General features: G+C 36.8%; 7 protein-coding genes across 7 annotated transcripts; all 7 read left to right on the top strand.

The window, feature by feature from the left end:
* Window positions 1-1640: 1640 nt before the first annotated feature.
* On the top strand, window positions 1641-3024 carry GCK72_017261 (uncharacterized protein; the record flags this gene model as incomplete). The annotated part of the gene is made up of 5 exons (XM_053731982.1): window positions 1641-1811; window positions 1862-1969; window positions 2572-2742; window positions 2788-2898; window positions 2944-3024. 5 exons carry the CDS (start codon window positions 1641-1643, stop codon window positions 3022-3024), a joined length of 642 nt encoding a protein of 213 aa, XP_053580895.1.
* A 6749-nt stretch (window positions 3025-9773) lies between these two features.
* GCK72_017260 (uncharacterized protein) lies at window positions 9774-10271 on the top strand (the record flags this gene model as incomplete). Its single annotated transcript, XM_053731981.1, has 3 exons — window positions 9774-9863; window positions 9932-10010; window positions 10063-10271. 3 exons carry the CDS (start codon window positions 9774-9776, stop codon window positions 10269-10271), a joined length of 378 nt encoding a protein of 125 aa, XP_053580894.1.
* Window positions 10272-18539: 8268 nt separating this feature from the next.
* GCK72_017259 (uncharacterized protein) lies at window positions 18540-19183 on the top strand (the record flags this gene model as incomplete). The annotated part of the gene is made up of 3 exons (XM_053731980.1): window positions 18540-18818; window positions 18877-19085; window positions 19135-19183. The coding sequence occupies 3 exons, from the start codon at window positions 18540-18542 to the stop codon at window positions 19181-19183; spliced, it is 537 nt and encodes a 178-aa protein (XP_053580893.1).
* Window positions 19184-19347: 164 nt separating this feature from the next.
* GCK72_017258 (uncharacterized protein) lies at window positions 19348-20686 on the top strand (the record flags this gene model as incomplete). The annotated part of the gene is made up of 7 exons (XM_003097566.2): window positions 19348-19405; window positions 19452-19571; window positions 19638-19783; window positions 19833-20005; window positions 20134-20212; window positions 20264-20504; window positions 20553-20686. 7 exons carry the CDS (start codon window positions 19348-19350, stop codon window positions 20684-20686), a joined length of 951 nt encoding a protein of 316 aa, XP_003097614.2.
* Window positions 20687-21226: 540 nt separating this feature from the next.
* GCK72_017257 (uncharacterized protein) lies at window positions 21227-22890 on the top strand (the record flags this gene model as incomplete). Its single annotated transcript, XM_003097574.2, has 5 exons — window positions 21227-21445; window positions 21489-21601; window positions 21654-21912; window positions 21961-22224; window positions 22756-22890. The coding sequence occupies 5 exons, from the start codon at window positions 21227-21229 to the stop codon at window positions 22888-22890; spliced, it is 990 nt and encodes a 329-aa protein (XP_003097622.2).
* Window positions 22891-23078: 188 nt separating this feature from the next.
* Window positions 23079-24397, top strand: GCK72_017256 (uncharacterized protein; the record flags this gene model as incomplete). Its single annotated transcript, XM_003097615.2, has 6 exons — window positions 23079-23294; window positions 23345-23457; window positions 23501-23629; window positions 23676-23805; window positions 23858-24118; window positions 24170-24397. 6 exons carry the CDS (start codon window positions 23079-23081, stop codon window positions 24395-24397), a joined length of 1077 nt encoding a protein of 358 aa, XP_003097663.2.
* A 1123-nt stretch (window positions 24398-25520) lies between these two features.
* Window positions 25521-25971, top strand: GCK72_017255 (uncharacterized protein; the record flags this gene model as incomplete). The annotated part of the gene is made up of 2 exons (XM_003097547.2): window positions 25521-25648; window positions 25692-25971. 2 exons carry the CDS (start codon window positions 25521-25523, stop codon window positions 25969-25971), a joined length of 408 nt encoding a protein of 135 aa, XP_003097595.2.
* Window positions 25972-26514: the final 543 nt, after the last annotated feature.

Below are 26514 nucleotides of genomic sequence, written 5' to 3'. Positions count from 1 at the left end.
AAGTACTCTGGAATATACTTTTGTTTTAATCGAAAGATTCGAAACATTCGTGGGCGTGTTCATGGGCACCGGGTCGAACCAAGTCAGGCGATTTTGGGTTCTAAGATATAAAAAGTTCGATATGAACCAAGAAATCAAAAATCATAGCGATCACTCAATCAGGGTGTTAACGATATACAACTTTTTGTCTAGCCTTATCTAAGATTCCAGAATCTTCCTAGATTGGAAAAAATCTAGACATCACGTGCCACACATTTATTTTTGTTGTCTTGTCCCCTCCCGATAGTTCCGTAGGAAAACTCCTCCTTGCCCTATCAATTTTTCACTTTCCGTCTCATCCCCCCATCAACCTTTCTTCCAAAGAAGAAATGATTGTCTTTCCGTTTTCCTGATTGATAGCAATTGGTTCTTCATCTTTTTGACACTAGCGTTTTTGACTTTTTGGATCTCCTTGTTTCAACATAGTTCCCATGTAAAAAAGATTAGAACAGAGTTCAATCCAAATTGGTTCATTTTGATTAATTGATTCGATTTTGACCTTGAATTCTTCAGATAGAAACCTTTCAAACATTTCGTTTCCGTTCTCTAACCGTCATCGGGCTGATTCGTACCGGCAGAAAAAACGAAAACGTACCGATAGATATCATTCGATGTTCAATGAACGGTATTTTTGGACGTTATATGGGATTTCTGTGAATCAGGGATAGGTGTGACAAAAACATAGTGTTCTAGATAAAATATAAGGTGACTCCGGTTGTAAGGTGTCAGAATCCGCTTTCAAAGTTGGGCTGACAATCAGAAAGCAGGAGTTTTTCAGTTTTTTGAAATTTAATTGGAACATTTGTTTGACTAATCGTTAGCATTCTGAAACTGTCTTCATGACTTCTCCTTGATCATCATTTAACATGACGTTTCCTCATAGTTCTAGACTTTTGAACCAAAAATCCTTGTACAATTTTGAGAATGTGTCAAGGTAATACTGATTATCCCACTAAGAAAGTTTTTAATGGATCGTAGAGATTAAAAGTAGTGCTTCACTTTTATAGTTGACAACTTTTTTGTATAGACACTCAAAAGAGAGTTATGGTCGTTTTAAAACCACAGCTCAAAAAGTTTTGTCAACTACAAAAATGGAGCTCTTCTCTTGGCCTGTTCGATCCATAAAAATTTATTTTGTGGGACAATCAGTATTACCATAAAACACTCTTGATGTTGGACAGTTTCAACTGAAAACGCCCAAAGTTTACAACCTTTTGACCGGTACTGTAACTCGGCTGAAAAAATCCAAAAATCTATTCGGAATATCTCCATATAACTAAAAAACCCCTCAAAATCTTCCTCACTTTCCTCTAGACCATAGATCTATTCAAAAACTACAAAAGTCCGCACGCACTTTTTCTCGCTGGACGAGACCGCTCTTGTAAATTTTTCAATTAAAACCATTCACTCTTTTCTTAATTGGGATTCCATTCCTTTTGGACTTTACTGAATCAAAAATGTTCTGTTTTTCACGACATCCTGCGTGTTTTATGTATTGTTGAAGTTGTTGAAATTGTATGCCGAATACTATTTGATGTCTAGACACCGTAAATTCCTAATTTATCTATTTACCATTATCTAATTTCAGAATTTCAGAAAAAATGAAGCGATCTACGAAACTGTGTATAATCCTAAACCTCTCCTGTTGCTTATGTATTTCACTGATCGTCGGTTCCGTGGTAGCCATCTACATGTTTGGATTACAATCCAAAATGCCGGATCCTGGATTTTGTACGAGGAAGCATGCGGCGATAGCTATGGAGTGTGCAAAGGTAAGTATCTGAATGGGAGGAAAAATTATTTGGAAAATGAGAAATTTCAGAAAGACGATGAGCTTGGAGCAGCTGCAGCAAGTTTGAATCATACGAGTATTCTATTGAGGCGACCCGAAGATTATGAGCCACTCGGAGGATTGTGCTTTGTCACTTTGGTGAGTCTCATAGTTTTTCTATAAAAAAAACTACTGTATAAGGTATAAAGGATCAGGCGATACCATAAACTATTCAAAATTCTAAACGGTGAACAAACTTTAACAACTTTTTTAAAAACACTTTAAATTGTTGCCATTTTTTAAATAAAAACATCACAAGTTTTGTACATCCGTAACTCGTTTATATATCTTTCAAACATTTTGAATTTAATATGATTTTGTAGATCAAATCCAGCTCTCCATTTTTGTAGTTAACTTTTTGATATCTATTCACGCTTTCGAGATATGCGTCTTCAAAGATACACACCTGGAGAAGGAGGGATAGAGGCGCAGAGAAGCTAGACACCCTCCTCTTTTCGCACACTCTCTCGCTCCCCAACTTTGAAGGCGCATATCTCAAAAACGTGAATAGCTATCAAAAAGTTGTCAACTACAAAAATGAAGATCTCGATTTGATCTACATATTCTAAAAGTTTTGAAACCTTGTGATTACTGGTATACCGTGAATCACTTTCAAAATTGATTATTTTTTATTTAGTACTGTATCTTTGCCTAAATCGGTCCCGAACTGTATATGTTTCTTCAATCTCATTATTTTTTAGCAATGCGCTCGTGAGATCAAATGTCGAGCTATCCGAAGAATCCTCAACGACATCAGCATCTGCGGTTTCATCTATTACTACACGAAAGAGTTCTCCGAGTGCGCGGACCGTCTCTACGAGAGAAGGAATGATGTCCCGTGTCTTGGAGAGATTTTCAATGAAAATAATCGAGTGAGTAATTGAATTTATCATGCTGAAAGTTAAATTAAACTTTAGACTCCTAAAGAGGCCTGTCAAAAGTGGAAATCAATCAACCCATGCGTGAAAGAAGCGATTCGAAACGAGTGTGACGACAAACTTGGAATCCTACAGTTTAAATGGGAGCAGGTTAGTCAGTAATGTATAGTTTCTAAACTTTTGATCTACTTTCAGAAATCCCAAAAAGCCAATTCGATCTACTGCGAAGAAGATCACAGGATCACCCTTGGTTCAGAAGAGGCGCCCGATAATTAAAGATAATTGAATGATCTTTGGATTCAAAATTCCACTTTCTTCTAATTTTGACCGGTAATAGACGTGATTTGATTGTCAGTAGGATGTTTTCTTGTATCTATTCTATGTTGAAGTACAAAACGTGAAAAATGAAAAAAATTGTATACATATGAGAAAAAACTGGGGTGAACATGAGAAGAGATACCAATGATATACATAAAAGATGATATGATTTTTGTTGTCTTAGAAGATCACTATTCGTTTGATTAGGGTGTGATAGATGGTTTTTTTAATAAGAATTTAATATTGAAACTTTTCTGCCTTCTGAGTGGTTAACTAATAATCGAAGTCATAAAATATCGAATCAACGTTCTGATAATAAGTACATTGTGGCCTGAGGTTTTATACGTAGATCACACTTTTAACCAGAAAGCTGAGAGGATTCTCAATAATATGAATGTTTCCTTATACCGAAGAGGGGCCGAAATGCATGAAATATTTCCGACATACCCATGCATTACGGGATTTTTTGTAGAAACAATAATTGAGAATTGTCTTAAAATGAGACCACTATGTATTAAGTTTTGCTTGTGAGTATTTTATTTTTGCACAGGGTGTTTTGAACCAAGACGTTCTAAAACCAATGTAAAATTATGTTTGGTTTCAGAATGCTTGTTGCCGAATTGTCCAAGTTCCCAAAAGTTGTAACTTTTGAATTTGTCGGTTATCAATAATCATATATCAGAATGTCAGTGTTTCGTAATATAAGACGGTTGAAATTTCAAAATTTCTTGCTCACGAATTTATTTTCTTAAAAATTGAGAAATTCTGTACTAGTACATATTCATTTCTTAGTTTTAGACTTCGTTCAAAAATGTGTGAAAAACCATGATGTAGAACAATTTTGCTTCACTTTGATCTGTTCACGTCATTTTCTGTACTTTTTTTCAAAGTGTTTTCCAAAGTACAGAATCGGTATCGATACCGATTCTGTACCAAGAAATTTCTCCAGATTCGGTATTCATACCGATTCTGTACTCTGCATAAAAGGTCACGTGAAAAAAGGTTTTCTCTAAATTTATTCAAAAGTACCGATTCTGTACTAAACAACAACATTGTATAAAAGGTCACGTGGAAAATTGAAAATCCACAGTTTCATATTGTCAAATTTTATTTATGATTATTTTCGCTTACGTGGATTCAAATCTGATGTTCATCGAGTGGATAAACTGACAAAGATGATAATTTTCGATGAATATTCACCTAGATTCTGTAATTAGATTTTGATCAACTTCATTTTTTCTTACTTAAAGGAGGTGAGAACGCAAAAAAAATTATGATCTTTATTGCAAAATCTTTCAAATTAACGGAAATATTGTATTTTCAGTACAGATTATGAAATTCGTTTTTTAGTTCGCTAGCAAAAAATTTTGAAATTTCAACCGTCTTATATCTTGAAGAGGAATCAAAAAGTTTCGAAATGTCCTAAGTTTCCCGGTTTTTGAATTTATCGGTTTCAAAACGCCATGGATCCATTTTTTGACCAACAAGATATAACCTACTAAAAATTTACCATTTATTTTCTTGATTCGAAGTTCCAAAACAAGTTATCTCCTCTGCGAAATAACCGTTTCCAAGAATACATCTGAAATAAGTGACGATTTGACTTGAATTACTTCAAAAAAATATTCAAATTGATGTGTTTCTATAAAACGTATGTTTGAATAATTATATATCATAACAAAACACGAAACTACATATTTTTTTACGCGTTTCTTATAACTTTGAGTTTGAAAAATCGACTGCGGCTTTCCAAAGTTATGCTATAAGACTTGAAACTAAACTCAGCTATACTTAGAATTTCCAATATATTTTTATTGATTCAGACTATAAATGAGTTATTTACAAATGTCCGACAACTACCTGGAAACTGATCTCGAAATTCCCCAATTTTTAATTCATCATTATTATATTAGCGGGAGTTTGTGTATTGCTATGAACACGTTCGTCATTTATTTATTAGTTTTTCGAAAAGGAAGGCTTGACACTTTCAGATTTTACCTGTTAGCTTTTCAGGTAGGCTTTCATCTCTCTATTTCCTAATCCTCATCTTTAAACTATTTAAATTTTCAGTTAATATGTTTCTCCAGTGACTTCCATCTATCTTTCCTTATGCAATTAGTCCCCTTCTTCCCCTATATTGTTGGTGGATTTGCAGTCGGGATTCTACCAAGACATTCAATTTTGACACCTCACTATTGCATGACTATACTATCGTTTTTAGTGGGATTTCAGATTAACACACTGACTATTTGTTTCTTAAGAAAGCACCGAGCAATTACTAGAATGAGTGGGAAGTATGCGATATCGAAAAAAGTTTATAATTGTATTGCAATTAGTTGTTTGCTTATCCCATTTTCCTATTCTATACCATTTCATCTGACAGGGAAAACTAAAGAAGAGCAATTTCAAATTATAGATATAAAATACCCGTTATTCCGTTCAAAATTCGAGAAACTATCCAACTTTGAAATTTATGAGTTTGATATCATGATGAAAACCTTCTCAGCAATGGTATCATTTGGATGTGTCCATTCAGTATCCACAGTTTCTGTATTAGTATTTCAAATGTATCATGCTCTAATTTTATGTAGCCTAAGCTTGTCGAAAGCCACACTGGAAAAGCACAAGTCATCACTAAAGAGTTTGATTGGGCAGGTATGTAGGTTTGCGGATTTCTACTAAGAACAAAAAGTAATTTAAGTTTCTAACCACACCGATTGCAATTCTACCATCTGTAATGATAGTGTTAACAATAGTGGTTCCATTTGAAGGGGCGCAAGGTAAGTTGGGTAAGCAACTGGACAACCCTTCTAAAAATTAAGATTTCCAGTTTTCACCTGGTATCTACTCATGATAATGACCACCCACTCTACTATCAATTGCCTTGTCGTGATATTCACCTTCCCAGAATTCCGCGCTTTTGTATTATTTTGGAGTAAGGAAGGAAGGAGATGGAGGCAGAGTAGATTAGTAAGCAGATCTACGTCATTGGTGGGCACTCGGACTGTTAGGAATACTTTTGTGTTATAAATACGTATAAATAAACTGAATGAAAACAAAATAGTTGTTGGAAACTTAATTTGGTTTGATTTCCGACCAAAACCCAATTTATTAGGTTGTCCCATAAGTTTTCGAACATTATTGAAATCAAAATTATTCAAAGCCAGAAAATTACAAAAATCAAACATAGTGACCACCTTTATCCACGACTGTTTGCCATTTAGTAGGTAGAGATGCAATACCTTTCCCCTAAAACTCAGGCTGCTTCGAGTCAAAATACTTTTTCACCCATTTTTCGACCTCTGACTTTGTTTTGAAGTCCTAGCCTACAAGGGATCGATGCATGTCGCTGAACAAATGGTAATCCGAAGGAGCGAGGTCAGGGCTGTACGGAGGGTGAGTAAGGACTGTCCAGTGCAATGTAGCCAGGAGAGACTTTATCGTCTTTGCGGTGTGTGGTTTTGCGTTGTCATGGAGGTAGCGGACTCCGTGACCGTGTAGAGGGGAGGTTTTCAGTTTGGACTTCACCTTTTGTAATTGAGAAGAATAGTAGTCGGCGGTGATATTTTTTCCCTCGGGAAGCAGTTCCCAATAAAGCAGTCCATGAACAGACCACCAGACGGAGAGCAATATTTTCTTAAGGTTAAACTCCTGTTTGATGACATCCTCTGGCTGTTTATCAGCATCAACCCACTGGGCTCTCCTGTGGTGGTTTTCTTATAAGACCCACTTCTCGTCCGACGTAACCAAATGATCCAGCCAGTTGAAATTAGGATGGAGGGTTAGAAGTTGCAGTGACATCTCTACTTGGCGCTCAAGGTCAAAGTTAGACAATTTGTGTGGTATCCATCTTCCCATTTTTTTTAGCTTGCCAAGAGCTCCCAGTCCTCTTTCTACCGCAGAGTGGGTAGAGCCCATTATTGTTGCCAGTTCGCGAATGGATTGAAATGGGTCACTTTCCACTACCTCCCGTAGCTTGTCAATGTCCAACTCCACTGGTCTTCCAGAACGTGCTTCTTCGGCCAAAGAAAAATCATTATTTTTGAAACAATGAACCCAACGGCTAATTGTCTGCCGTTGGGGGCATTATCCTTTTAAACTTCAACCATACGTTCTTCAATCTCAGTGATTTTGGAGTTAGATAGAAACAAAAATAAAATGACATGACGAATATGAATTCGGTCGGGGACAAAGATTGGTGCCGCGTTCATTGAGAGAAGGCAGCCAGAAGAAATGAATGTTATTGTCAATACACCCGACGTCTTATATAATGGAAAACGTGCACTATTTGGTTTGATTCTTGCTCTCTTTCCTATAGCAGAATAACAAAACTATGTTCGAAAACTTTTGGGACAACCTAATACATAACATAAAGAACGCGCAAAATATGTTTATAAGTATAGGGTTCAACTTTGCACGAGGTATGAAATATATTCTTTGAACATGTTGTTGTTTTCCTAAAATTTAAGAAAATCGAATTCTCAGTTTGTTCTAAAGATCCTTATTCTGAGAGAAAGATGCCTCAGAATTATCTGGACACTGATCTCGAAATTCCCAATTTTCTGATTCATCACTATTTTATCAGTGGGAGTTTGTGTATTGTTATGAATTTCTTTGTTTTTTATTTATTGATATTTCGAAAAGGAAGACTGGATACTTTCAGGTTTTATCTTTTAGCGTTTCAGGTGGGTAGCGCTATAATTTTTTCATTTCATCTCAATTTTCAGATTATATGTTTCTCTTGTGACTTCCATCTATCCATCCTAATGCAGTTAGTTCCATTCTTCCCTTATATTGTTGGTGGATTTGCTGTGGGACTTTTACCAACATTTTCTATACTGACACCTCACTACTGCATGACTATCTTATCGTTCTTGGTTGGATTTCAGACTAACATGCTGACAATTTGCTTTTTGAGAAAGCATAGAGCGATTTCAAAGATTGGAGGGAAATATAAACTATCACAAAGAGTTTACAATTTTCTAGTTTTCTTTTGTTTGTTAATCCCATTCACCCATTCTGTCCCGTTTCATCTGACGGGGAAAACAAAAGAGGAGCAATTTCAAATTATTGATCAAAAATATCCGCTGTATCGTGCAAAATTCGAAAAACTATCCAACTTTGAAATTTATGAGTTTGACACTATGATGAAGATATTCTCTATTATGGGCTCATTTGGATGTGTCCACTCAGCTACCACAGTTTCTATACTGGTATTCCAGATGTATAGAACTCTCATTCTATACAGTGCGAGGTTATCGAAAGCAACATTAGAGAAACATACGTCTTCACTAAAGAGTTTGATTGCGCAGGTTCGTTTATTAGTGAAATTCATCTTTTTAAAACGAAGATAGTTTTTTTTTTCAGTTTCTAACCACGCCAATTGCAATTTTCCCCGCAGTTGTTATAGTTCTTACAATGGTGTTTCAGTTTGAAGGAGGGCAAGGTATTATAAGTTCAAATTTTTAAGTTAGCCATCTCTAAAAATGGTTTCAGTTCTCACTTGGTACATGCTTATGATGATGACCATGCACTCTACTATCAATAGCTTGGTAGTCATTTTCACAGTTCCCGAATTTCGTGCTTTTGTTTTTTTCTGGAGTAGGGAAGGAAGAAACTTGAGGAAAAGCATCTTAGTCAGCAGATCTACGTCCTTGATGGGAAATCGAACGACACGGAGTACTAATGTCATGTTTTGAAATATATATGTTCAAAATGTATTCAACAGACTAAAATTCTTTTTTTTTTTTAAATTTAGTAATACCTAGTAGCTGTTTGGTTCAAATAAGGAAAATTCAAAATTGTTAAAACACACTTGATGTCTTGTAACAATAATCAGAATAAAACCACCTGCCCTTCCAGTCGATTTCTAATCTCAGTGAATTTGTCTTAATTCATTTCTCACTCGTAGTCGTCTCTAATAAATTCTAGATCAAGAAAATGACCGAAATATCTGAAAACTACCTTAAAACTGATCTTGAAATCCCACAGTATCTGGTTCATCACTATTATATCAGTGGGAGTATCTGTATTTTAATGAACTCGTTTTTATTTTATTTATTGATTTTTCGAAAAGGAAGGTTGGATACATTTCGGTTCTACCTGCTAGCGTTTCAAGTGAGCATCTCTCTAATAATTTTAGTCCAATTGTTAAATTTCTAGATAATATGTTTTCTATGTGACTTCCATCTATCGTTCCTAATGCAGCTAGTGCCATTTTTCCCTTATGTTATCGGCGGATTTGCTGCAGGACTCTTACCAAGATTTTCTTTACTGTCGCCTCACAACTGCATGACTATCCTATCATTTCTCGTCGGTTTTCAAGTCAACATGCTGACCATATGTTTTCTTCGGAAGCATCAAATTATTTCAAATATCAGTGGTAAATATAAATTGTCCACGATGATTTATAATTTCATTATAATTTGTTGCTTGCTGATCCCTATAACTTACTCAATCCCATTTCATCTGACTGGGAAAACTAGAAATGAGCAGTTCAAAATTATAGATGTGGTAAGCCATACTTACTCAAACAACCTCTTTACGTATCCTGTATCCTGCAGAATTATCCATTATTCCATGAAAAGTTCTTGCAATTGACAAATTTCGGGATATATGAGTTTGACACTATGATGAAAACATTCGCTACAATAGTATTGATTGGCTGTGTACAGTCAGTGATCACAGTTTTCTTGTTAACTTTCCAAATGTATAAAGCGCTGGTTTTATGTAGTTCAAGTTTGTCGAAAGAGACATTGGAGAAGCATAAGTCATCGCTGAGGAGTTTGATAGGACAGGTTAGTTGGGAGCTAAACTTTATTTCCCAAAAAATCTCAACAGAGCGCAAAAGAAGAAATTATTTCAGTTCATGGTAACCCCGATTGCAGTTCTACCCGCCATGCTAATAGTATCAACTATAGTTTTCCCATTCGATGGAGCACAAGGTACATATTTTGATTTATATTAGGATTCGACTCCATCACGGTTGTTTTTCAGTTTTCACTTGGTTCATGCTTATGATAATGACCACTCACTCTACTATCAACTGTCTCGTCTTGATATTCACAATTCCCAAATTCAGAACAATTATTCTATTCTGGACTGAGGAAGGCAAGAAGTTGAGGCGAATCAGGATGGAGAGTCGATCTGTGTCTTTTATGGGAAACCGAGCGACTAGGAATTCATTCAGGAACTCGATGTCTTGAAAATAGTGGACATTTTCATATAGACCAATAAATTTCCTTCGATCTTCATCCCCTTCACTCACAACTGAAAAAAACGGTTAGTAGGAAACACTTCTCTATTACTCATCTTTCCAATCATTCTCATTCCAACTCTCCAATAGCTATATAAAATGACTGAAAACTATCAGAAAACTGAAAAAAATTGGAGGGTCACGATCGATTCAGGTTATATTGTGATAACACTGGAACCTGGAATCTACTAACAGAATTCATGAGAACTATTCTCTGAAACTATGCTCCAATCTTAAATAATATAATATATAATGCAAGGAGACATTTCGGTTCCGATCAGTTGCAGACCTATCTCAGACTGAACAGGCCTGAAAACACAAAACGGCAAACGAGGTGATGTTCCTATCTTCGAACGAACCGAAATTCGAACAATGATTGTCCTTTCTCAACCACCGTCCACTAAATACCTCCTAGAATGGAACACTTCATGGAAATATCAACTTGATCAAATTTGTTTGTTTTCCCCCTGCTTATTTGATCCTTGGTTCACTCACTCAACTTTGATTGCTTATTAATTGAAATTCGTACCTTAAACAAACTAAAACATCTGTCATGTCAAAAATGATTGCATTTTTTTTTTCCACTTCTAAATTTTAGTTACCTTCGCTTAAATATGACTGACGAGATATTTTTGGATGTTGATTTTGAAACTCCCCAGTTTCTTGTGCATCATTATTACATATCGGGTTCGATATCTATAATAATTAATACATTTGTCTTCTACCTTTTGTTGTTTCATAAAGGAAAAATGGATTCTTTTAGATACTATATGCTTGCATTTCAGGTAAGGCAGATTAATGATAACTTTTTATTAAATTCTTTTCAGCTCACATGTTCCTTATGCGACATCCACCTAACCTTCCTTATGCAACCTGTAACATTGTTTCCCATGGCGTCTGGGTACTGTACAGGAGTTCTTATTAAACTTATCGATTTAACTCCTCATTTTCTCATGACTATCCTCGGATTTTTTGTTGGGTACCAAGTGAACGTACTGAATCTCTGTTTTTTGAGAAAACATCAGGCTATCGCAAAAATAAGTAACAAATATGTCCTACCGGAGAAGATTTACAACGCTATTGTGTTTTTCTTTATGACCTATACTTTTACTTATGTAATACCGTTCTATCTTGCACATCTAACTAAGGAAGAAGAATATCAAATAATTGACAAGGTGAACAGGGTAAACCATGAACAGTTTCCAAATTTCCAAATTTCTGGTTTCAAAACGTTCCATTTCTAGGAAGTTACGAATCCTTTTACTGGTCATGAAGCGTTTTTAACAGTTAACTATTACTATTCCAGAACTACCCCAATCTCCGTCACAAATTCGAAACACTTTCTAACTTTGATATATTTGAGTTTAACATTATGATTCAACTATTCGTTGCAATGATAATGGGAGGATGCATTCAGTCTACAATCACTGTTTCCGTGCTAGCTTTCCAGATGTATCAAGTACTTGTGCAATGTAAACTGAACCTATCTAAATCCACGTTGGAGAAGCATAAATCAGCGCTGAAGAGTTTGGTTGGGCAGGTAGAGAATTACAGTGTAAAATAGATTACAGTCAGATGTTTATAGTTTATGACCACACCGATTGCAATACTTCCTGCCATGCTGATTGTGTCGACACTTTTTTTCCCGTTCAAAAGGACCCAAGGTATATCATGTCTTTAAAATTATCGTAGTTTGAAACATACATTTTTTCTTTGCTTTTTAAAACTGTAATACACCAAATGCGCCAGCTAATTAACATTGTATATATGTTTCCAGTTTTCACCTGGTATATGCTTATGTCAATGAGCACACACTCGACGATCAACTGTCTTGTCGTTATCTTTACCGTCCCGGAATTCCGAGCATTTGTATTATTCTGGACAATGGCTGGAAAACATCAGCGACACCGAAAAAGTGTCAGTTTTGTGAGCAACTCTGTTGGAAGTACACGGACGATTCGTGTGTCACCGAGAAGTTCGGTTTTGTGATAGGCCAATTTAATTAACCTCCAGTAATAAATATTTAGGTAATGTTTTAAACTCTTTTTCAGTAAAAGTCCAATATTTGAGACTTCTGGAAATCAGTTCTTCGATATATCCATGTGAAGCAGATGACCGTGATGGGGTTATGTAACCAGATTGAGTTGCTTCAGAATGGAGCATTTCTCCATTTTTTCTGTACACAACTGATCTTTCAGGTCTTGGTTCATTTGTAATCAATCGTAATCAATCTAAAAATCTCAAACAATTTTCTACACTATAGTACCTCATTCATTGTTTTCAGCTCTTGTTCTATCAATTTACAATTATTTGCACTATTGTGTAATTGATCTCTCAAAGACTTAAGCTAAAATATTCTATAAGGCATATGAACATGATGATCTGTTTCTCAACCTTCTTTTCAATCTTCAGTTCTTCAATCACTTGATCGAGGTTTTTTCTGATTTCTTCCAAATCCGTTCGGTGTTCTCCGTTTTCCTATAGGAACTTCAATGAAACGAAAAAAAAACTCTAGAAACCTTGTGTGTTGTCTCGAATTTCGCTTTCCACTTTTGGGTACGTTGAGTTCCATTGAGCCGCTGGAGCAGCGCTATTTTTCGATTAGAAGTGACAGGCATGAGCTACTTTTATTTTAACTCGAAATGATGAAAATCCCACGTATCTCCAGTTTTTTGTTTTATTCACACGTTTCTGAGATATTTATCCCAAAGATCGTACATACAGTAGGAAAGTACTGCCCGCCTGACTTCAAACTGGACCTACTTTTTTGTATGTTGATCAATTTCGCCGTTTCAAAGTGCTATAGATTCAGGTTGAAATTTAGAAACTTCGCATGGGGCCTATCAACTTGATCGAATTTATTTGTTTTCATCTTGCTTATTTGATTCTTGGTTCACTCACTCAAATTCAGTTGCTTATTTATTGAAATTCGTGTCTTGAATAAAATAAAACATCTGTCATGTCAAAAATGATTTCATTTTTCTTCACTGCTCAGTTTTAGTTACTTTTGCCTAAAGATGACTGACGAGATATTGCTGGATGTTGATTTCGAAACTCCCCAGTTTCTGGTGCATCATTATTATATATCCGGTTCTATATCTATCATGATCAATACATTTGTCTTCTACCTTTTGTTGTTTCATAAAGGAAAAATGGATTCTTTTAGATACTATATGCTTGCATTTCAGGTAAGACCTACTGATAACTTTTTATTAAATTCTTTTCAGCTCACATGTTCCTTGGGCGACATCCACTTAACCTTCCTTATGCAACCTGTAACATTGTTTCCATTGCCGTCTGGATACTGTATAGGAGTTCTTGTTAAACTTATTGATGCCAGTCCTCATTTTCTTATGGTTATTCTTACATTGCTCATTGGATATCAAGTAAACGTATTGAATCTTTGTTTTTTTGAGAAAACACAAGGCTATTACTAAAATAATTAACAAATATGTTCTCCCGGAGAATGTTTACAACGCTATTGTATTTTTCTTTATGGCCTATACTTTTACTTATGTAATACCGTTTATTCTTGCACATCTAACTAAGGAAGAAGAATATCAAATAATTGACACGGTAAATTAGAAAAACCATTAACAACTAACTATTACTATTTCAGAACTACTCCAAGCTCCGCCACAAATTCGAAAATCTTTCTAATTTTGCTATGTATGAGTTTAGCATTATGTTTAAAATTTTCCTTATAATGATAGTGGCGGGATGCACACAAGCTACAATCACCGTTTTCGTGCTAACTTTCCAGATGTATCATGTACTTATGCTATGTAAACTGAGCCTGTCTAAATCCACATTGGAAAAGCATAAGGCAGCGCTGAAGAGTTTGGTTGGACAGGTAGAAAGTGATAGTGCGAAGTTGATTAGAGACAGATGCTTATAGTTTATGACTACACCAATAGCGATACTTCCTGGAATGCTGATTATGTCGACAATATTCATTCCGTTCAAAGGGGCGCAAGGTACACAATTTTATATATTTTTTGCGTTCCGTAGTTTATAGCACACATCTTTTTTTGTTTTTTAAACTATGATACACCAAATGCGCCAGCTAATCAACTATATATACATTTTTCCAGTTTTCACCTGGTACATGCTCATGATAATGACCACCCACTCTACTATCAACTGTCTCGTCGTGATATTCACAATTCCACAGTTTCGATCGATTGTTCTAATGTGGATTGAAGCGGGGAAAAAATTGAAGCAAATTAGGATAGAGAGTCGATCTGTGTCGTTTGTAGGAACCCGAGTTGCTCCGAACTCGTTTAGGAACGCGATGTCTTGAAAGTTATCGATTCAAACCGAATAAAGAATATATATATAAGAAACTATAAATGCTGATGTGTAAAACTTTTGCTTTATAGAACTATCCAATGTACATCGATTTATTTTATTTGCTTAAAATTTTTATGTTTTATAAGCTAAATCCAATGATAAACACGTTTTTCGCAATGGTTATTATCAGGTGTTACCAATCAACATTCATAGTGTTTTTGCTAGCTTTCCAGATGTATAAAGGGTTAGCTATTTGTACTTTGAGCCTATAAAGCATACTTGTCAACCGGGCCGAAACGGGCCGACACGGGCCGGCGCGTAACTTGCTTCAAACTCAATTCTATGAGCTGAAAAATATACCAAAATGTAAATCTTTACGAGTTCTATGTCTGTGTCCTACTACGGGCCGGATGGCTATTCGTTAATGTGCCGCGGGCCGGGAAAAAGTGCCAAAAAACGCGAAAATGGCCAAAAAAGCCATTCTAGCCCGGCCCGCGGAATATTAACGAATAGCCATCCGGCCCGTAGTAGGCCACTGACATAGAACTCGTCGAGATCTACATTTTGGTATATTTTTCAGCTCATAATATTCATTTTGACGCGAGTTACGAGCCGGCCCGTGTCGGCCCGTTTCGGCCCGTGTCGGCCCGTTTCGGCCCGGTTGACAAGTATGCTATAAAGGACAACATTGGGGAAGCATAAGTCATCATTTAAGAGTTTGATTGTGCAGGTTGGACTCGTGTAGAAACAAACGTCTGATAAGTTATTTCAGTCCCTAGCAACACCCATAGCAACTCTACCTGCTATCTTTATAGTTCTCACAATAATTTTTCCGTTCGATAGATCGGAGGGAAACTATTCATATTTTCTGCCAGACATACCTACCAAAAAAGTGTTTCAGTCCAAACTCGCTATATGACGATGACCATGCCAACGCACTCCTTCATAAACTGTATATTAGTGATTTGCGCGTTTTCGGATTTCCGAGCGTTTGCATTGCTGGAGTAAAGAAGAACGATATAATATAAGATGAACTCAGACATTTTGGTTCCGATAAGTTGCAGATCTACATCTTAGGCTGAAACAGTCCTGAAAGCACATAATGGCAAATGGGGTGATGTTTTTGCTTCCATTTTCGAACAAGCTGGAATCCTAACTATGATTGTCCTTTCTCAACCACCGAATACCTTCTGGAGTGGAACATTTCATAGAAATATCAACTTGATCGAATTTCTTTGTTTTCCTCTTACTTATCTGGTTCATGGTTCACTCACTCAACTTCAGTTGCTTATTTATTGAAATTCGTGTCTTGAATAAAATAAAACATCTGTCATGTCAAAAATGATTTCATTTTTCTTCACTGCTCAGTTTTAGTTACTTTTGCCTAAAGATGACTGACGAGATATTGCTGGATGTTGATTTCGAAACTCCCCAGTTTCTGGTGCATCATTATTATATATCCGGTTCTATATCTATCATGATCAATACATTTGTCTTCTACCTTTTGTTGTTTCATAAAGGAAAAATGGATTCTTTTAGATACTATATGCTTGCATTTCAGGTAAGACCTACTGATAACTTTTTATTAAATTCTTTTCAGCTCACATGTTCCTTGGGCGACATCCACTTAACCTTCCTTATGCAACCTGTAACATTGTTTCCATTGCCGTCTGGATACTGTATAGGAGTTCTTGTTAAACTTATTGATGCCAGTCCTCATTTTCTTATGGTTATTCTTACATTGCTCATTGGATATCAAGTAAACGTATTGAATCTTTGTTTTTTGAGAAAACACAAGGCTATTACTAAAATAATTAACAAATATGTTCTCCCGGAGAATGTTTACAACGCTATTGTATTTTTCTTTATGGCCTATACTTTTACTTATGTAATACCGTTTATTCTTGCACATCTAACTAAGGAAGAAGAATATCAAATAATTGACACGGTAAATTAGAAAAACCATTAACAACTAACTATTACTATTTCAGAACTACTCCAAGCTCCGCCACAAATTCGAAAAACTTTCTAATTTTGCTATGTATGAGTTTAGCATTATGTTTAAAATTTTCCTTATAATGATAGTGGCGGGATGCATACAAGCTACAATCACCGTTTTCGTGCTAACTTTCCAGATGTATCATGTACTTATGCTATGTAAACTGAGCCTGTCTAAATCCACATTGGAAAAGCATAAGGCAGCGCTGAAGAGTTTGGTTGGACAGGTAGAAAGTGATAGTGCGAAGTTGATTAGAGACAGATGCTTATAGTTTATGACTACACCAATAGCGATACTTCCTGGAATGCTGATTATGTCGACAATATTCATTCCGTTCAAAGGGGCGCAAGGTACACAATTTTATATATTTTTTTGCGTTCCGTAGTTTATAGCACACATCTTTTTTTGTTTTTTTAAACTATGATACACCAAATGCGCCAGCTAATCAACTATATATACATTTTTCCAGTTTTCACCTGGTACTTGCTTATGGTAATGACCACACACTCGTCGATCAACTGTCTTGTCGTTATCTTTACTGTCCCGGATTTCCGAGCATTTGTATTATTCTGGACTACGGCTGGAAAACTTCAGCGCCAACGAAGAAGTGTCAGTTTTATGAACAACTCTGTTGAAAGTAGAAGGGCGATTCGTGTGTCGCCGAGAAGTTCGGTCTTGTGATTGATCAATTTTTTTCCTAAACTGTATTTTCTCTTTCTGAATCCATTGTTCTTTTTCTCCCAGTTATTTTGTTGCCTATCCCAAATATCTCGCATTTTCCTCCATATTTTTTACTAGTCCATCTCGTGAGGGATGTATCTCCTTATATATATATATATATATATATAACTAACCTGCAGTAATAAATTTTTAATAAATGTTTTTTAACCTTTTTCTGTGAATGTCCAATATTTGAGACTTCTGGAAATCAGTTCTTCGATATATCCAGTTTAAGCCTTATGACCGTGATGGGGATAACCACTCACCTTACTCTCAACGCGATCGTTGTAAATTTAAGTTATCCGAAATTCAGAAAAAAACGGTGTTCTTTTAAAAACATAGAAATCTTAGGTAAGCGGTATTTGGTGCAGAAGTGAAGTTAAAAAAAATTATTTTTCAGGATGCGATTGTGTCAGTGGTTTAAAAAAGGTGGTATAACTTGCATGCAATATAAAGTAAAATTAAAGTAGTCTTAATCAAAACTTAATAAGAATGAGGTATGTCTTGGCTCAAAAAATTTCAAAGCTAAAAGTGTCAATTGTTGGTGATTGTTGATATTTCATTTGCCTTATATATAGATTCACGCCAAATTTCTACTGGCAGCTGGAACTCAAAACGCGTCTAGTTGGTCGACGACTCCTTCATGTCAATGCCAACCAATTTTAGCATCGAATTCCAACCACCCAGTTATTTAGCAGAACACTTTTATATTTCTGGAACAATTTCTGTTATTTGTAACGCTTTTATCAGTTATTTATTGTTTTTCAAGGGCAAAAAGCTAGACACTTTCAGATATTATTTGTTGGCTTATCAGGTAGACATCTCAATATTTATTAATGCAGTTTTATTGTCATTAAGCTTTTCTGCGCTATCGGTGACATTCATTTATCAGTTTTAATGCAACCAATTGGTCTGTTTCCTATAACTGCAGGGTACAGTAACGGACTGCTCGGCAAGTTTTTGTCAGTTCCAGTAGATATTCAGATGGTATCACTGTGAATCAGATAAATCAAACTGTACGAAACAGTTCAGACCCTCCTGTCCCTTCTTGCCAGTATGCAGGTCAATATGCTGAACATTTGTTTCATTAAAAAGTACAAAACTATATCTCATATGAGTAGTCGTTTTGAGTTATCTATGATTGCCTACAGAATATCTGTAACTGCTTTAGGAAGTTACCCACTGCTATTTTCTGGCTCATTTTTTATGAGTAGTATATCAAAAGAAGAACAGTTTGTGGTGATTCGGAAGAAGTACCCATTCTTCGAGTCACAATTCCTCTCCCTCAAAGATTTTCAACTATATATCATGAATTTCTGGATGTCCGTCTACTTTTTTCTTGCAATGTTTGGATGTATTCAATCCGGTGCCACAATAGGTATCTCAGTCCTACAAATGGTTCGAACCCTTCATGAAGTGAAGTCACTCATATCTAAAGCAACTTGGAAGAAACACCGGGTGGCAGTCAGGAATTTAGTACTTCAGGTATGTACACAAATAGGTCTAACTAAACTATGTACACAACAAATTATAAAAAATTTAGTTTCAAAGCTCTTTGGTCGGCATTGTTCCAGCTGTCTCTATAGCGTTTGTTGTCGTCATACCCACTAGATATTCTCAGGTGCTATCTTACTATTTTACTATGATAGTGGCAATTCACTCAACCTGTAATGCAATAGTCATAATGATCACTTACCCGGAACTCAGGAAACACGCAATGTTCTGGAAGAAAGCAGAGATTTCTACGATAAGGTAGGTTGTTGATAGAGCGCGTTTGCTATTCATGTTTTTTGAATTTCAGTGTGAGCGTAACACAGAATTCTTCTCAGCGGGTTAGGTCGATGGCTTGAACCTATTGTTATTTTGTTATAAAATTCATACCAAACTATCCTATCCAATTATAACATACAGACACTAGTATTCAAGTTGAAAGGGTAAATCCTATAATCCGTGTTCCCCTATTTTTGCCTGCCCCGATATAATATACACTTTCATATGTGTAACATATATTCCGATGGGTGTTATACTACAAGACCAGGTGGCTCTGGTAACTGGGGCCTCCAGGGGAATCGGTAAGTCTGAAATTATTATATATTCGAGTCACCAGTGAGTATTTAGGTCGGGGGATTGCTCTCCAACTTGGTGAAGCTGGCGCTACAGTATACATTACTGGAAGACGGCCAGAGTTAAGTGACAACTTCGGGCTTGGCCTGCCGTCATTGGAGTATGTTGCAAAAGGTAATTTGTTAATTAACAATCCCTAACAATCAATTTCTGTGATTTTACCTAAATTTATAATATTAGAAATCACTAACCGAGGTGGGAGAGGGATCGCGTTGTATGTCGACCATTCGAACATGACCGAAGTGAAATTCTTGTTCGAAAAAATAAAAGAAGAGCAGGATGGACGACTTGATATACTGGTGAACAATGTATATAACTCGTTGGGGGTAAGCTTTCAATTTCAACCCGTAGACTCAGAAAAATGCTAACTTTTAGAAAGCCACGGAGATGGTTGGGAAACCATTTTTCGATCATGACCCATCATTTTGGGATTCGATTAATGATGTTGGGCTGAGAAACCATTACTATTGTGCCGTGTATGCATCGAGAATGATGGTAGAGAGACGCAGAGGGCTTATTGTGAATGTCGGATCGTTGGGTGGCTTGAAGTGAGTTTCCTTTATTAATGCAAATGCGCTCTTCCGAAGAAAATCTGAGTTTCTGTTTTTGCTGAAAGGGACAATGCCATATGAATCCAATTTTTGCTAAATAAGTCAGTCCCTTGCTACTATTTCAGATATGTATTCAATGTTGCGTATGGAGCTGGAAAGGAAGCACTGGCCAGAATGTCAACAGACATGGCTGTGGAGCTCAATGTACCGGATATTATTCTGCCTCGTTTCCTAGTATAACACTTCTATTTTCAGCCCTACAATGTTTGCGTCGTTACTCTTATTCCCGGTCCCGTGAAGACTGAAACGTCGCTTCGGAAAAATGTGGAAGATTTTATGAAAGAAGACACAGAGGAGTATGTGAAAGGAGAGTCCACTGAGTTTACTGGAAAAGCGTTGGCTCGGTTGGCGATGGATCCGGGGAGACTGAAAAAGTCTGGGAAGACTTTGTTCACAGAGGACTTGGCGCAGAAGTATGATTTTACGGATAGAATTGGTGAATCCTCCAGGTTAATCAATTTTTTATATTCTTGGGGGTTTTCAGGAATGGAACCGCAAAACATCCGAAGCGTCCGCACGATTCTTGGGACTATGGGGAAACCAGAAGTGGCAAAGTTTATTTCACCAAAGATAAAACTACCGAAATGGGTCATCTGGCAAAGTGTGAACCGCTTTTAGACTGGCAGATGCAATTTAAGTTGTTGAGAATGAGCAATGAATCATTTGACTATTTGAATGAAGATTATTTATTATTTACCTCTCTCCTGAAGTTTTTAGTTCGATCTCATAAAAAAGTCCAACTGAACCAAAGCTTAGTCCTTCCTAATGACTAAGAGATTAAGAGCCTTTTTTCTTTTTCCAGGTTTTTGAATAGATACAAAACCTAAGGTTCTTGATCTAACCTAATCTTGTCACAAGACATTTTTCTAATCCTTAATATAAATAACCTTAAAACAGTGTAGTCAACGAACTTTTTATCTATTTCTACCCAAATTTGAATTATATTTTGTATTACTACTATTACACAAACACTTCACCTGTTCCTTGCCATTTCCCTCGACACCGACCTATTAGATTTAATTTTTCAGACATTCTTTCTATCATTTTTCCTATTTTGAAACGATCACTTGACTGGCTTAGCAGGCGCTTAACTTTCTAAAGGTTCTGAGCCATATAAAAGGCTCATTCTAGTCTTCTCCGCTTGCAAACAAATTAAAAATGATCGAGCTCGTCCCAAAAACCATTCTTGGATTCATACTTCTCGTGGCATCTACCATTGGACTATTTCTCAATATCACTGTGGTGTCCCCAGTTTTCCAACTGGCATTTTCTGAGGATAAAAGTTCGATTTATGTGATTTCAAGTGTGAATATAGTCAATGACATTGCCCACTTGCTGATTACGACATTCTACTTGGCGCCAACAATTATTATGAATGTAAGCCACGGGGAAAGAATGGGGTTTTCTAGACAAATTTCAGAGTTTCTTAACCACCGAGGAACGGAATGGCCAACTTACTGTATTCATCTCCTTCATCTTCATGGTCTTATGGTATATTGGGAATATTACTCAGATTGTGATGGCGGTAAATAGGTGAATTCTTGAATTATCTTAATGACTCAAAATATGTAAAACTTTTTTCTAGATGGGCGGTTATCTGTATCCTCCGATCTTCTATGTTCACCAAGAAGAATTTATTGATATTTTTCACCTTCACTTTCATATTTGCCTTGGTCAAAAGCTACATAGTACAATATGTGTTTCCATGTTGTACCTTCTTGGTAGATCAAACTGTTCTATCCTATTCCTACTTTCAAATTGGAAATCTTACTAACTACACTGATCAAAGTGATATCCCTCTGAACGCTATTAGCTCGATTATTCCGGTTGTTTGTTACTCATGGGTACGATTATATTTCAGTCAGCAAGGTCTAGCTAACTGAAAATTCCAGATTTTCTACACAATCCGCAGTGCTTCTAAGAATATCACTCCAAATATGGAAACTGGGAACCAACGGAAAAGAGGACGTCAGGAATTGTCGTATGCAATGCAATTCTGCTTGATCTCTATGTTTTACACGTTCTCGTGGATTATGTTTCGGATTTTTCCTATTATTTTCACCGGGAGGCAGATCGAATGGTTCATACTGACATCGTTGTGTCACGTGTTTAATTGCAGTGCAAATGCGTTTGTCTACATTGTTTTTAATCAGGAGGTGAGTTAGAAGTCTCCTTGTTGTGAAAATTTTTGGGACACGTCCCCGGAAATTCTACCGTAACCCGTAACAATGGGTGGTAGAGAGACATGATGGTTGAAAAGTTAGGCCACAAAGTCATTCATTACCTTCAAACCCACCAGAAACTGCGACCCCTCTAGCGGCATGTGCGACGCCTTTAGTGAAAAACGCGACGCCTTTAGTAAAAACCGCGACGCCTCTAGTGAAACCGCGATGCCTCTAGTGAAACCGCGACGCCTTAGTAAAAACCGCGACGCCTCTAGTAAAAACCGCAGCGCCTCTAGTAAAAACCGCGACGCCTCTAGTGAAAACCGCGACGCCACTAGTAAAAACCGCGACGCCTCTTGTAAATACCGCGACGCCTCTAGTAAAAACCGCGACGCCTCTAGTAAATACCGCGACGCCTCTAGTAAAAAGCGCGACGTCTCTAGTGAAAACCGCGACGCGTCTAGTGCAAACCGCGACGCCTCTAGTGGAAACCGTCTCTAATATCATAAAAGAATATTCCAGATCCGTCGCCGTCTCTCCGAACACAAAATCTTCCGATTCTCCGGAATTGGCACCACTGATCACTCCCACGAACAACACACCCAGTCGAAAGTGCACACTATTCCAATCCCATCCGCTAGACCTACAACTCATTAATTCTTATAACTATTTTGAAAACTATAAATCAATTGTATGACTTCCTTATTATATGATTATATGGCAATGAATTGTACATACATATACCTCATTTCCGTTTTTGTTCATCAGGACACCATGTGATTTTCAGTAAGCGATCAGTGTCTGTTCTTTCATTATTATTCTTTCTCCCATTCATTCATGCTGACATGGAAATCACTGTGAAAGTAATACTCGGATTCTGCTACGGCATCCTATCTGCTACCAGCCTTCTCCTCAATATTATTGCACTCTTCACAGTATTCCGCTTGGCCTTTGTGCTCCGGAAAAATCATGTCTATATAATCGCCTTCTTCAATATTCTATCAGACGTCCTTCAGATGACAATGTCCACGTTTTACCTAGCGCCTAGTATAGTAGCCAGCGTAAGTAAGAAGATACGGTATATCAAATCTGATCAATTCTTTTCTTCCAGTCCTTTTTAATCAGCACCGTCAAAAAGAGCACATGGACAATGGTGTTCGGTTCTTCGTTCATGTTTCTATGGTACTTTGAGACAATCACTCAAGTAATCATGGCTCTTAACAGGTGATTCCAAAGTCTTCTACTCAGAGATCATAAGAATTTTCAGATACGTGATCATCTGTCAACAAAAGCACAAAATTTTCACCTTCACCACTACTATCCTTCTATTCACGTTTCTGATTCCTTTCTGTTTTATGCTCATGTACAATTCTCAGTACTTGAACCCATGTTGCGCGTAAGTAGACAATGTTGTGTTTTACTTCTATTTTTTTCTTTTTTAGATTTGTATTCGACCAAGAATACCTTTCGTACTCCTACTACTCATTAGAGGGGATTCCGAATTATTCGGATAAATTTGACCTTCCTTTGAATGCAAGCAGCTCCATCATTTCTGCAATTTGTTATATCATGGTAGAAAATTATTTCACCTGCTGCTTAACCCTAATAGTGAATAAAATTCCAGATCTTTTGGACTGTCCACAACTCTACTCCTACCTTCTCCTCGGTGGCTGGAGAGCACCAGAAGGCAAAAAGAAACCGAGATATCAGATACGCCATACAATTTAGCTTACTCTTGGTGTTCTATGTTTTTGTTTGGGTTTTATTCCGAGTTCTCCCAATCCTGCTGGCAAATAGACATGTGGAATGGTTCATCTTAGTTCCCACGTTTTATACCATTAACTGTACATCGAATGCTATAATTTATCTTGGTTTTAACAGTGAAGTAAGAACACGAAATTCGAAACGAATCCTTGAAAAAAGCGAATACTTGCAGGTCCAAAACAACATTTTCCCTCAAAAACTACTCTCTGTGCTTCAGTTCATTGGTTTGGCCAAACAAGAGTCTCCCAAGTTTAACATGTCTATGATGAGTGTGACAAATCAGTCAAGAGCAAGTGTCGGACCGGTTGCACATGTGGCGATACGATTTATACCGGAAAGGAAGCATCAGCCATTCAGATCGATTGGAATGGTCCATGAGAATCAGCAGAATGTAGCATGAAGAGGATTTATAACATTTTGATTAAAAATTATAACTTATTCATAAACGTTTTATAATCACTACTAAACTTACAGCAGACATCTTACTGTACCAGGAAAACACCAGGAAAACAGGGATTGTTGGAAAATCGGTGTTCATTTAACTGGATCCCATCTTGTGTATCGCTGGCCAGCCAATCCTGCCATAATTTGCTGAGTAGCAACTCACAGTCATCAGTTAACAGTTGGCGGGGATACGGACCTAAAATAAAATTTTAAGACATGCACATCTTTCAGTCAAATTTTTGGTTTAGAGTCAATCTTTCGAGCACAACAACCTAATCAGACTATCCCACAATACACACACCTCCGCTAAGGCAGAAATCCAATTTAGCCTATGTTCTTTGTAGAACATCTACACGTCTTTAGACAATACCGGAAACCATCCCAATTTCCGAGTCACCTCAATAACTATATAATGTGGGAACTGGACAACAACAAGCTTATTTCACGTAACAATGACGCTGAAATGGTATCTCGGCATGACTTCCTTCTCCCTCTCGCTCTTCGCCATTTTTTTGAATTTGCTGATTTTTATGCCGGTATTTCGACTGGCATTTATTGCAAAGAAGAGTTCGATTTATGTCATCGCATTTTTCAATGTTATATCAGATTTGATGCAATTATCGATAATTTGCTTTTATCTAGCAGCTTCGATTATAGCGGACGTAAGAGTTTTCTGAGCTGAAGTATACCTTATCCCGATAATAAAATTAAAGCGATACGTGATTACCGGACACCGGACCAATGCCCTGGCTATTGTATTCGGTTGGATATTTATCAATGCCTGGTACATGGAGTGTCTAGTACAGATAGTTATGGCGGTTAACCGGTTCACCGTGATTACGTTGAAACAGAAAAATGTTTTCACTTTCAAAACTACCATGATAATTTTTGCGTTCCTTATTTCGTTTACTGTGGGATCTGCGGTTTGTACCCAGTATATTTTTCCGTGCTGCGTGTAAGACTCACTAAGATTGAGTCTGTCGAATCTCATCAGACTTTTATACAGATTCATCGCCGATCATAACGTAATGTCATTCATGCATATTAACATAGATGGTCTCTACTCCTACTCTAACCTAATGCTTGTCTCATATGATATTGTATGTACCTCCACTTCCACACTATGCTATATATCAGTATTCCGGTCAATCCGAAACCATAACAAAACAAGTAATGTTCAGAGAAATAAAAGTAACCAAGATGTGAAGTAAGTTATGAAGAGCTGAAATTCATTTTAAGATTGTGTTCAGGTACTTATTCCAATTCGTGTTCATCTCTATATTTTACATTTTCACTTGGGTTCTATTTGAGCTCCTTCCCCATATCGTCCCAACAAATCAATCAGAATGGTACTCTGTTGTACCAGTGCTAGTGACCTTTAATTGCTCTTCCAACTCTATTATCTACCTTTCCATAAACCTAGAAGTTCAGAAATCTCTTCAGATTCCATGGTTGAGGAAGAAGCTCGTTGGAGCCAAAGCTTCAAGTCAGGTTCAGGTGATACAAGTTCGTGCCGCCAAAGTTGCTTAATTGAAGAATAAAGGTTTATTTGAACTTACGAGACTAATACACACATCATAAAAAAGAAAGAAATGCAAAGCGGAAATGAGCCTAGCGGAAGTCTATGTGGGCTTTATGTACATATGAATTAAAATACTTTGAGTAAAAAGAGGGAGAAGAGGTTCAAGAGGGACCAAATAACTCAAGGAGGGTGTTGGTTCTGACGCATTTTTCTTGGAAATACTCGACGATAACCTTTTCTACCCGATCCTTAACTTAGCAAACACTAAGCAAAGAGCACATGTACATGGGATTATGTTCAGATGTCTCAGAAGTCTACCTTTGTGGACAGGGTGCTGAAAAATGATGAATACATACATATGGACAACTTTGATAGGGTTATAATTAGGAAAAATTGGAGTTGTTGCAAATCACATCTTGAGTTATAAAGACGTTGTATACTCAGTATGATATTGTGACAGGGCAAAATACGTTCCTGTCATTCTTTTATTATTCTGTTGTTCCTGCCAGCGCGCAGAATGATTTATCTCCAATGACCCCTCTTGTTTACAC

This window comes from Caenorhabditis remanei, chromosome V, assembly GCF_010183535.1.
Source record: "Caenorhabditis remanei strain PX506 chromosome V, whole genome shotgun sequence".
NCBI classification, from domain to species: domain Eukaryota; kingdom Metazoa; phylum Nematoda; class Chromadorea; order Rhabditida; family Rhabditidae; genus Caenorhabditis; species Caenorhabditis remanei.
The sequence above is the reverse complement of the archived record's forward strand: the minus strand, read 5'-3'. Positions and strand labels throughout refer to the sequence as shown.